General features: G+C 39.5%; 1 protein-coding gene across 1 annotated transcript in view; it reads left to right on the top strand.

Moving 5' to 3' along the window:
- The window catches only part of LOC110193382 (inactive ADP-ribosyltransferase ARH2), a 53,412-nt gene that overhangs the window by 32,110 nt on the left and 8,848 nt on the right, over nucleotides 1-12,454 (top strand). Inside the window, exon 4 of the mRNA XM_020965128.2 lies at nucleotides 4,998-5,138. Coding sequence (XP_020820787.1) covers nucleotides 4,998-5,138 — 141 coding nt within the window. The remainder of the gene's footprint in view (nucleotides 1-4,997; nucleotides 5,139-12,454) is intronic.

The following is a 12,454-nucleotide window of genomic DNA, read 5'->3' as shown; positions in this document are numbered from 1 at the left end:
AGACCTGAGTTCAAATGTGACCTCAGATTTGTGTGATCCTGGGCAAGTCACTTAAACTCTGTTTGTCTCATCTGCAAAATGGGGATAATTATAGCATCTACTTTGCCAGGTTGTTGTGAGGATCAAATGAAATGATCATTGACAAGAGCCTGACGTGTACTAAGCACTACATGATTGTTAACTGTTACTATTGTTGTTTTTGTTATTAGGGACAAAATAAAACAAGTCAATGAATCGATCAAGGAATGTCGATTAAGCCTTAGTAGGAAACAAAAGTGACGTTGTCCTTGCCTTCAGAGATCATATGATCTGGCTAGAGGAGATAACATACATATATATAGGTATATAATATACAAAATAACGTGAAGGCAATAACAGCTTGGAGGGGGGATGAACCACATGAAATACTTCATGTAGAAAGTAGTGCCTAAGCAGAGCCAGGAAGGAAAGTAGGAGTTTTAAGATGTACATGGAGAACAGCTAATGCAAACACACGGGGGTGGAATACCTTGGAGGAGGAAGAGTGAGAAGAGCAGTTTAGCTAACAGTACCGTGCTGAAAGGGAATAATATATATGTGTGTGTGTGTGTGTGTGTGTGTGTGTGTGTGTGTGTGTGTGTGTGTATGTATTTGTATATGTATAAAGGGGATAACATATAATAAGGCTGGGAAGGTAGTTGAGGCCACATTATAAAGAACTTTCAAGGCCAGAAAGAATTTATTTATGTTTGTTCTAAAAAGATTCTGCCTTTTACTCTCTGATTTCTGAAATGCCTCTTTCACATGATGCCCTGTCAAATAAACGAACTGAATATTCCTTCCACCTTCTTGATGTTGTTCAGTCACGTCCAACTCTTTGTGATGCCATTTGGGGTTTTCTCGGCAAAGATACAGGAATGGTTTGCCATTTCCTTCTCCAGCTCATTTTACAGATGAGGAAACTGAGGCAAACAGGGTTAAGTGCAGGGTCACTCAGTAAATATCTGGGACTGGATTTGAACTCTAGGCCCAGTGTTCTATTTACTGTGCCACCTAAATGCCCATTCCTTCTACCTACTCAATATACTTATACTTAAAGTATTCTGTCTGATTGATTAAATGTTCCTAGTTTCTTTTTTTTTAATTTTTAATTTGTGTGTGTGTGTGTGTGTGTGTGTGAGACAATCAGGGATAAGTGACCCGATCAAGGTCACACAGCTAGTAAATATCTGGGGCTGGATTTGAACTCTAGGCCCAGTGTTCTATTCACTGTGCCACCTAAATGCCCATTCCTTCTACCTACTCATTCCTAAGTATTCTCTCTGATAGATTAAATGTTCCTAGTTTTTTAAATTTTCAATGTGTATGTGTGTGTGTGTGTGTGTGTATGTGAATCAGGGTTTAAGTGACTTGCCCAGGGCCACACAGCTAGTGTCAAGTGTCTGAGGCCAGATTTGAACTCTGGTCCTCCTGACTCCAAGTCCAATGCTCTATCCACTGTGCCACCTAGCTGCCCCTCCTAGTTTCTTTAACAGGTATTCATGTGATATTATTCTGAGTTCTTGGTCATCCTCCTTTAGATGTTCTATAGCTTATAAAGATAGGGTACGTGGGGTATTTAAGGAGGACTAGCAACTCTGGTGTGAGGGCTTTTCCATGCTGTTCACCCGCCTTTGGTATCTGCCTGTCACCCAACTCTCTTCTGTGCCTCCAAGAAGCTGTAGCATGCACAGTGGCCAGTGATGGTAAAACTGTCTCAGCAGATGTCTCAGCTAAACAAGTTGAGGGTAACCTATGGGCCTGAAACCAATTCACAGATAATTAAAATATAGAGACATATGAGAAATATGTCTAACACAAAGTCTAAGAGGGGAGGGATTATTATGGGTGGGGTATGGGAAAAGGATCAAGGATGGTTCGATTATAGTAGTGGCGTTTGATATGGGCCCTGAGGGAGGGGTGGGATTTCAAAGTATCATAGAATCTCAGGGTTTGAAGGGACCTTAGAGGGCATAGGTGAGTTAAGGAGGTGTGTACCCCAAGATGTGAAGACTTCCTCACTCAGAATGGGCAGATGAGAACAGTTTGTCCCAATAGCCATGAAGGCAACTGAAGCAGGTATGGAGCTCTTAGAGCTTGGTCAAACATTGAAGATGCCAGGATCATCCACCCCTTCTGGGGCCATTAGCTTGACTTTTGTCTTGCCATTGGACTTTGATGGATGTGGAGGACAGAGTGAGGCTGATGACTTTGTGCAGCTTTACCTCACTCAAATCCAGTTCACATGCAAGTTAAGACATCACAGAGGAATTGCTCATTGGTCCTCTTCGAAAACAAAGGTCGAAAAGCTTATCAAGGTTCTCTCTAAAATGTGGCATCCAGAACTGAAGCTAGCCATGGGATATTATAACACTCCTTCGAGGCTGAGGAGCCATTAATCAGAACTCTGGATCAAACCATTCAACCAGTTGTAGATTTCCATCTATATCTCCTCATCTTGTCCATAAGGATACCATTAGAAACTTTTAAAATTGCCGTTCTGAAATACTGTACTGATAGTATTACCCTGATCTACCCAACTAGTAAGCAGCCCAATTAAAAAGGAAATCAGATTAGTCTAGCATGCCACTTTTTTTCTAAAGCCAAACTGACTTACAGAGAGCACTGCTTCTCTTTCGAAGTGCTCACAACTTATCCCTTTAATAATGCGCCATAGAATTTTGGAAGAGACAAAATAAAGTTCATCCATCAATAATTTGAAGAATTCACCTTCGCTTTTTTTTCTTTTCCTGAAAATCAAAACAACACATCAAGAATAACACTTTTTAAAGAGCATTTGCATGAATTTAGAGTCATTCTACTGTTCTCTCTAAATAGATCTGATGGATAATAAGACTTTTTTCTGTCCAAATGACTTGAATGCTAGGAATTTTATTTTTGTTATTTCTTATTTATACTTGTAAATGTGCGTGTTTTGCTTAAGCACGCATTCCCAGATTTATGTGAGTTTTAATCCCAACGGATAGAAGAAAAAAAAGTGACCCCACCAACTGTGAGATAACATTTAGCCAAAGAAAGTTAGAAGAAGAAAAGAACTAGAATCTAGGATAGAAAACCCATTTTAACAAGGAAACATTTGGGAAGTTCCTGATTTGTGGCCAGGAACCAGTCCAAAAATATAGCAGAACAAATCAAAGATGATAAATTTAGTACAAGCTGGGTTCATACAGGGCAAAATATACAAAAAATCACATCACACCTTAAAACCTAATTTACCAAACCAAATGGTAGTGCACATTACTTCAGATGTAGGTGAATCAATCATTCTATATATTTATAATTACTGGCTTTTCAGCATTATATTTTTATTGGGATTTGAATACAGGAATTATACATTGTGGGCTGTCTTATTAAACCAATGCACAGAAGGCAGCATATGTGAAAAGTAATGGTTCTTGTCTCAGCAATAGTACAGACTTCTAAGCACCTAAACTACTGCGGGCAGAGCAATGTACTAGGCACTGGGGGAGAGACAGAGGTCAAATACTCATAATAGCTAACATTTATATAGTGCTTTCTGTGTGCCAGGCACTGTGCTAAGCACTTACTTATTATTTTGTTTGATCCTCACAACAATCCTCGGAGAGAGGTGCTATTATTATCCCTATTTTACAGATAAGAAAACTGAGGTAGAGAGAGGTTAAGTGACTTGCCCAGGATCACATAGCTAGTATGTGTCTGAGGCTGGATTTGAATCCAGGTCCACTGGTCTATTCACTGTACCATCTAAGGCATGATGTTTGCCCTTACAGAGCTTATAACTTAATAAGGGGTTATGCTCAATGCACAGGTAACTAAAATATAGAGACATATGAGAGATGCATCCAAGTGTAACACAAAGTCTAAGAGGGGCAGGATTTTTACAGGTGGGGTATGGGAAAAGGAATAAGGATGGTTCCATTATAGCAGTGGCACTTGATATGGGCCCTGAGGGGATGGGCAGGATTTCAAAGTATCATAGAATCTCAGGGTTTGAAGGGAGCTTAGAGGGCACCTAGTCCGATTTGTGTCTGGCCAAGTATCCCCTCCACATTTAGAGCATTTCAAGGATAAGGGGCAGCTGAAGCTTACAGGCAAAACATTTATGGGAGAACAAGTATGCCAGTCTGCCTGGAGTGTAGTCATATGGAGGGGAATACTGATAGGGATGTAATGGAAGAGTCTATTCTGAATTATCTAAGAGGGCTAACACGTGGAATATCTTTCCACAACATGAAAAATCCTCTTGGCTCTTTAGACAGCCTTCATTTATGTGCTATTCTCCACGACTAGAATATTCTCTCTCCTCTTAGGATCTCTTGTTTCCTCCAAGACGTAACTCAAACACCTCCTTCCATATGAAATATTTTCTGGTCCCCCCACTTGTCTTGATGCCTTCCCTGCCAGAACAACATTGTCTCTTCTTTGTATATATTTTGTTTATACTTATGTATGTATATATATTGTTTTCCCTAGAGAATGTAAGTCCCCTGAGGTCAGGGACTGTTTCACTATTGCCTTTGTACTCCTAGCCCCTATCACATGCGTGTGTGTGTGTGTGTGTGTGTGTGTGTGTGTGTGTGTGTGAATTAGTTGTATCCAACTCTTTATGACCCTTTTTGGAATTTTTTTGGCAAAGATACTGGAGTGATTTGCCATTTTCTGCTCCAGCTCATTTTACAGATGAGGAAACTGAGGCAAACAGGGATAAGGGACTTGCCCAGGGTCACAGAGCCAGTAAATGTCTAAGACAGGATTTGAACTCAGATCCCCCTGACTCTAGGACCAACATTGTATCCACTGCACCACCTAGCTACCCTTATCACATATTAGGCATTTAATAAATGTTTGTTGGCTGACTTGGTTACATAAGCTCAGAGATGTCCAAAAGCGCATGCCGGTTAGTAGTGACTTCCTGATTAGATGACAACAGTGTCGCCTTTTATTCTTTCTGTTCTGCTGCTCTTTCCAATGTCTAGGTTTCCTGGGATCCCTATGCACAGCTCTCTTCGTTTCTTATGCCATCCAAGGAAAACCACTTGTGCAATGGGGGAGAGATATGATGAAGGTGGTGCCGATGGCTGAAGAATTCTGTAAAAAGACAATTCGACATATGGCAGGTAGGGATGGTTTATTTTTCTGGTGTAATTGCTGTTGGAGAGAGGGTAACAGCCTTGATTCATATTGTTCTAGGCTAGGCCAGCCTTGGACTAGTCTCCTAGTAGTTTATGTTCCCTATTAGATTGAAATGAGATACCTACAGTCATTTGGCAGCTCACAAAAGCAGATTTGCTCAGCAGGAAAACGATATTCAATGAGAACATATGTTGAGAATACCCCAAATTGATTCTGATGAGCAAAGCTCCCTGCCTCTGAGTTGCCCATCTTCAGGCAAGCATCAGACAGAGCCTTGAGGCTGTTTTGTAAGTGGGTGATCAGGAAGTGATGTTAATAGCCTGAGTCATTGTTCCCCTGATCCAATCAACTTTCAAGGATGATTTCAATGCCTTTTAAGGAAAAAACATGTTTGAATGGGTTTGCTACATCTTCGTACAACTACAATATGGCCGTAAGAGCTGTATTATTTCTAACTAACTAACTAATTAATTAATTAATTAATATTAATATTAATAAATTGCCTTGATTTCAACATACTTAAGATGGCGTATTAAGATAGATGTTTATTTTAAATTATTTTTTCTAAGTGTTTTTTTTCCCCTGTTAATGGTCCTTCTCATATGACTCAGGCTCTATACTACCATGAAACAGAAACATAGAGAATTTTCTGAGGTCACTCTCAGTATCGTGATCACGTGATTTCTAATCCCCCTCCCCAATAGTCAAGGGTAAATTTCATTAAAGCCCAATTTCAACACCTCATCATGTCAGGTGATTCTGTGTTCTCTAATGTTATGTCAATAAAGCACAAGATCTGGTCCTACCAAACTGGAATGGTTTAAAGTACAGAACCAGTGATGGAATGGGTATCTGTTGTCCAAGGACTCCCATAGCTAAGTACTGAGAAGCATATTGATATAAGTTTAGCCAAATGATATTTTTTTCCAGTTAAAGCTAGGTATAGAAGGGTCATAACATGTTGGTGCAGTGAGTATGCACTCCAATGAAATCACTGGACCTTTTACGTATTGAAGTCCTGAACAGTATTAATATAGAGACATGCTTAAATATCAATATCAATATCAAAGGAAGTATATTTGTTTGTGTATCATGTATACATATACAGAAAGAGAGAGAGAGAGAGAGACAGAGGAGAGAGGGAAAAAGAGAGAGAAAGAGGGAAGAAATGAAAGAGATGGAGGAGGGAATGAGAGAGATTGAAAGATAGAAGGAAAGACAGAAAAACAGAAAGAGAAAGGGAGGGAGAGAAGGAGAGAGAAGAAAAGTTGGAGGAAAAGAGACAGAAAAACAGAGAGGAGGAAGGGAGAAGAGAGAGGAGGAGAGACAGAGGAAAAGAGACAGGAAACCAGAGAGAGAAGAGAGGGAGGGGGAAAGAGAACTTCAGATTCTAAGTTCTTTTCTTAAATATCTATTCCTATATGTCAATGTCTGTAAAAGGTATGAACAATTAACAAATTTTTGTACGTTTATTCTCAAAGCTAATTAAGTCAGAGGTTGTGTTTGAATTTTGGCTTTTGCTAAATAACATTGTATTTAGGTTTCTTATCATGCAACTAGTTAAAAACAAAAAACTATATTTATCCCTAATGCTAAGGAAGCACCCTTTCGATTAATTCAACGTATCTCAACAAATATTCATTGAGTTCCTTCTCTTCCTTTCTAAAGTCTTTTTTTTAACCTCTAAATGCTATCTTCCCATAATTCTCTGATCCAAATGATGTTTTCTACCAAGCTCTCAGATATGTTATTAGCTGAATGCAAAGAAGACAGATCTGATAGCTGGGCTCATTGGCATGATAAATCCTGTCACTTCTGAATCAACTCTGTCTTAACCTTATTTTACTGTACCAAGACTCCTTTCTTAAGTGTCCTCTACTTAAAAAAAATCTAATCAGTCTTTCATTTCTGAGTTTTTTACATGTGCCATGGAACTCTGAAGAACCTGTCACTGGCCCAACAGTGGCTTATGCTTTTCACCACTGTTTATCTCTTCAACCACCAGAAGGCACCGCTGCCAAGATGCCTGACCTTATTAGTTAATAAGGATCAGGGATTGGTAGTTCCACCTCACTCAAATGGTTATTCGTTCCACCCAATGTCAGAGAGCATTCAGTGGGAACACCAAGTCCCACTGTGGTTAATAGCAGATACTCATATAGCTCGTAAGGCTTATGAAGTACTTTACATATATTACTTCATTTGATCTTTATAACAACTCTGTGAGGCAGATGCTATCATTATCTCTATTTTATAGATGAGATTGAGAGAGATTAAATGCCTTGCCAATGGTCACCCTGCTACACAGTATTTGAGACAGGATTCAAAATCAGGTCTTCCCATCTGTAAGGTTGGAATTCTATCTACTGTACCACCTAGCTGCATCACCCAGATGCTCTGCTTCTCAGAGACTAACTACTTCTATCTCTTGGCTGCACCCCCTTTGTGGGTTGCAGTGTTTTTCTCATTAGACTTTGGATTAGTCTCTTGGCTCAGCCCTCATCCTCCAAGAAAACTTTTCCCTCTCACCTTGATACGTCATTTCCATTTAATCAAATTAGCATAGTGTGATGGAGTTGATTGCACAAGCTAGGTTTAATTGATTCAGTTCTTTATTCTTGCCCATAGAAGCAAAAGCAACTAAATTAAATATATTAAAACAATGACTTCTCCCAGACCCTGAAAGCCCTTAACCAATCTGTTGCTGTGTCTCAAGCCAATGACTTCTAAGGACACAGTCTAGGTGCCTTAGGTTTAGTTCCTTTTGTCAGTCTTTTCCACCAAGAGCTTATAAGCATCCCCAAAGCTGTTCTATTCAGTTGAGGCAGCTCAGGACCTATGGCACCAATCTTTCCTGCCACTTTTCCTTCCTTTCCACTCTGCCCACTGAGTGGGACCTAGGAGGAGGCAGTTTGATACAGGGTAAAGTGTATATAGGCTCTAGAGTTAGATGAATCTTACGGTCAATTCTTGCTTCTGATACTACTCGCATGACCTTGTTCAGTTATTTTTTCAGTTGTGTCTGACACTTTGTGACCCCATTTGGAGTTTTCTTGGCAAAGATACTGAATGGTTTGCCATTTCCTTCACCAGCTCATTTTACAGATGAGGAAACTGAGGCAAACAGGGTTAAGTGGCTTGCCCAGGGTCACACAGCTAGTAAGTGTCTGACACCACTCTGTCCACTGTTGCTCCTGACTGTCCCTACTACGTACATGAACCTAGACTATAATAATAATTATTATAATAGATGGCATTTATATAACCCCTTAAGATTTACAAAACAATTCTTTATATGTGTTATCTCATTGGATCCTCGCAACAACCCTTTCAATAGGTACAAGTACTATTATTTTCCACATTTTACAGATGAGGGAATGGAGGCTGTGACTTTGAATTCTGAGTCTCCTGTGAATTTTTTGGGTGGTCTTGGACAAGTGACTTAACGTCTCTGTCTCTCACTCTTTCCACCTGAAAAATGAGGTCAGAGAGGCAATCCAATCTTGGGGTATAATTAGGGATAATGTACTAAATGAACTTAATGCAAATTTGAAATGCTAAGGATGTTAGCAGATTGCAAAATCAGTTTCATTGCAGGATTCTCACCCCCTACACACACACACACACACAACACACACACATACACACACACACACACACACACGCATGCACACACACTCTCGGTTTTATTTTCTAAAGGAGGTGGAATGTACTTATATACATAAGCAGTTAAGTACATGCTAGTACACAGAGTGGTTAGGTACATTCTAATTCTGCTCCTGTTTGGTAGAGTGACCCCATAATAGATACTTCAGCATTTCTGGGAATGTGTTTTAGACTATTAAGCAGGCTAAATGAGACTTCCTATCTCTCTGATTTGTAAGCATGATGTTAGTGGGATTCACAACTAATCTGACATTTAATATCTCTATTACACTGATGAAACCATGTTGCAAAACTAAAGCAGAGGTATGTTAATTGCTTCTGTTTTCAAAGTTCAGTTAAGCAGTTCTGGAATAACGTTTTCTCCCTCCCCGCTTTATTCACTTTTTCTTTCTTAGTAGACACTGGGTTGATAACAATCCCATCTTACAAATACAATGCAACCACATTAAAATATACAGGTAGTTCTGAATTTATTTACCCAGCATTTCTATATAGTTCTGGCATACAATTACTGCCCCAGTTGAGTAGGGTCCAAGGAACTCCAGCTGTCATAGCTGTAGATCTGAAAGAGACTTCACAAGTCATTTAGCCCAATCTCCTCATTTTACAGATTAAAAGTGAGGCTCAGCAGGTAAATTAACTTGGAATCAGAGGCAGGATTTCAACCTGAGTCCTCCCATTCTGCAATTAATGCTTTCCCATGGATGTCAGAGTTCTCAGATTCTAGAGCTAGTGTCTTTCTTGTTGTACCAGGTGTCAGAAGCCACTGTCTGCTTTGTCTGACCACAATTTGGAATTGCCACTTTCCTGCAGCCCATGCCTTCACTACCCCACCTTCCCTAGCAACATCAAGGTGGGAATAGGGAGGTGTGTGTAGAGGGGGTGAGAATCCTGCAGTGAAACTGATTTTGCAATCTGCCAACATCCTTAGAATTTCAAATTTGCATTAAGTTCTTTTACTACCTTACCATCATTATCCCTTATTATACCCCAAGATTGGATCGCTTCACTGACCACTGATTGCCACTTTTCTGCAGCCCATGCCTTCACTACCCCATCCTCCCTAGCAACATCAAGATGGGAATGGGGAAGGAGGAAGGAAAGACTTTTATAACAGTGCTTCCTCACAAGCTCCTTAGTCTTCATCCTTTCTCCCCCCCTTTCAGGTTCCTCATCCCAGCTCCTCACTCCCCAACCCTGTCCCACCCCAGATCTCCACCCCACATCTAGCTCTATGTCCCATGACCACCTCACTCACTCCTCACTCCTTACTACCCCCCAATTCCAAGCTATTTTTCAGCTTTTTAATCTAATCTTAGCTCCTCATTCTCAACTCCTGAAGCCCTATCCATTGCTGGCTCCCTCCTCCATCAAATCATAGCTCCTACTGACCTATAGGGGAATGTGAAGGTGACTGGGCGACTCCTCGAGGGCAGGGATTATCTTGCCTTTCTTTGTATCCTCTGTGCTTCATGCAGTGTCTGGCACATAGCCGACAGTTTATTGACTATCACTGCAGTTCAGGGTTCAGAATATATTTTCCCAGAGAATCTGTGGTACTATTAGTGCAACATATTTCCAATGTATAATGGTTTAAGTTTTTGTGGCCTAGCCTGGGAGTCTAATTACCATTTGTACCATCATTTATTATTATTAATTATTATTATTTATTTGTAAGATTTGTAATTTCTTCAGTGTAGGTAATTCTCCATTGATGCAGGTCACTACCCCTTCATGCCCATGGTCTTTAGGACTTGCTGTGGTCAAAATAATACTCAATTCAGTTCAGTCAGTGTATAGTAAGCACATAAAAGGCACCATGCCAGGTGCCAGGATACAACTACAAAAAGAAAAATCACTGCCCTTAAAGACATTCTTTCGAGAGGCTATCACGTAGACCCTGGTAAAGAAAAGCAATTTGGAGAAGAAGAGAGAAAAACAGCAACTCAAAGAGGGGATAGAGAAGTCTCCATAGAGGAGCTAGTCACTAGAACTAGAAACAGTGAAACTAAATGAAGGTGATTTCAATGATGATATTAGTATTAAGAAAAATAAATTCTTATTATTATTTAAAATTTTCATAGCTCTTTAAAATTTGCCAAGTGCTGTACATATATTATCACATTCGATCCTGATAGCCCCATGAGTTACCACAACTACTATTATCCCCATTTTACAGGTGAGGAAACTGAGGTTTGTAGAAGTGACTTGTCTGTGGTGGTCATATAACTAGCAAATGTCAGAGGCAGGATTGTAATTAAGGTCTCCTTGAATTCTACAGCCAGTATTTTCTCAATTCTACCATATTGATTCATCGAATATTGATCATTTCATGGCCAATCTTATGGTTATAAACCCCTCTGCAGTCAGCCAGGCTGGTCCATGGACAACAGACCATTGCTGTGTCTATATTTGATGTGTTCCAGTTTGGTAGATCCTGTCAGAAGCAGGATTGTAATTAAGGTCTCCTTGAATTCTACAGCCAGTATTTTCTCAGTTCCACCATATTGATTCATCAAATATTGATCACTTCATGGCCAGTCTTATGGTTATAAACCCCTCTGCAGTCAGCTAGACTGGTCCATGGACAACAGACCATTGCTGTGTCTGTATCTGATGTGTTCCAGTTTGGTAGACCCTGTCAGAGTCAGAGTTCAAACTATGCCAGAAGAGTAAGGTCATTACTATCATTATTAACAGCAGTAGTAGTAATAATAATAATAATAATAATAATAATAATAATAAATAGCATTTTATACAATGAAAGCTTTTATATATGTGATTTTATTTAGGTCTTCTATTAACAGATGCTATAAAGTAACTAATACAAATCTCAATATCCTGCCCATTCCAGATGAGGAACTGAATCTTAGATTAAGGATTTTGCCCAAGGTCACGTACCTTAGACAGGTAGCAGAGCCAGTATTCAAATCCAGTGTTCCCATTGTTTTTGGTTCCAAATTGCTTTTGATTCCAATCCAATGTTTTTTTTTTCTCATTGCACCATGATATCTCCTGGGAATTGCCCTTATTGTATTGAAAAAGCAAAATTGTGGCCACATTCCTTTCAACAAACATCTATTAAGTATCTGCTGTGTGCACAGCATTATGTATTTGGTGCCAGAAAAGGGTAGATATAAATTTATTAGGTCATTTAGTAGAGAAGAGTGAGCTAGAAAGGAGGCGTGGCCTTTCTAAATTTCTTTTTTAAACTATTTCAGATTTTAGGGTTTATTCTGGCTTTATGGATCTTACAATCTTCTAAATACAACATATACTCAAATAACTAATACAAAATGGAACATGAGTGTGTGAGAGGCATAAACAAGGTTATATGAGGACTGAAGAGAACAAGATCATTTTCAATTGGCAAGAATTGTAGGATGCTGCCTTTGAACTAGATCTTGAAAGACGGATAGAATTTCATGGGACAGAGAAGGGGGCAACAGAGAGGGTGAAGAAAGCATTATAAGAATGGGGAGCAAAATGAGCAAAGACACAAAAGAATGGAAAATGTTGCCAGGGTTGGCACACTATACCCCTCCCGCAGTCCTGTTTTATATGGCTACAGCTGAGAATAGTTTTTACATTTTAAAATAAAATTTTATTACATTTTAAAAGGTAAAAGCTATTC

The sequence above is a fragment of the Phascolarctos cinereus genome, unplaced genomic scaffold, assembly GCF_003287225.1.
Source record: "Phascolarctos cinereus isolate Bilbo 61053 unplaced genomic scaffold, phaCin_HiC Scaffold_7;HRSCAF=346, whole genome shotgun sequence".
Taxonomy (NCBI): Eukaryota; Metazoa; Chordata; class Mammalia; order Diprotodontia; family Phascolarctidae; genus Phascolarctos; species Phascolarctos cinereus.
This window is presented reverse-complemented; position numbering and strand designations above follow the sequence as displayed.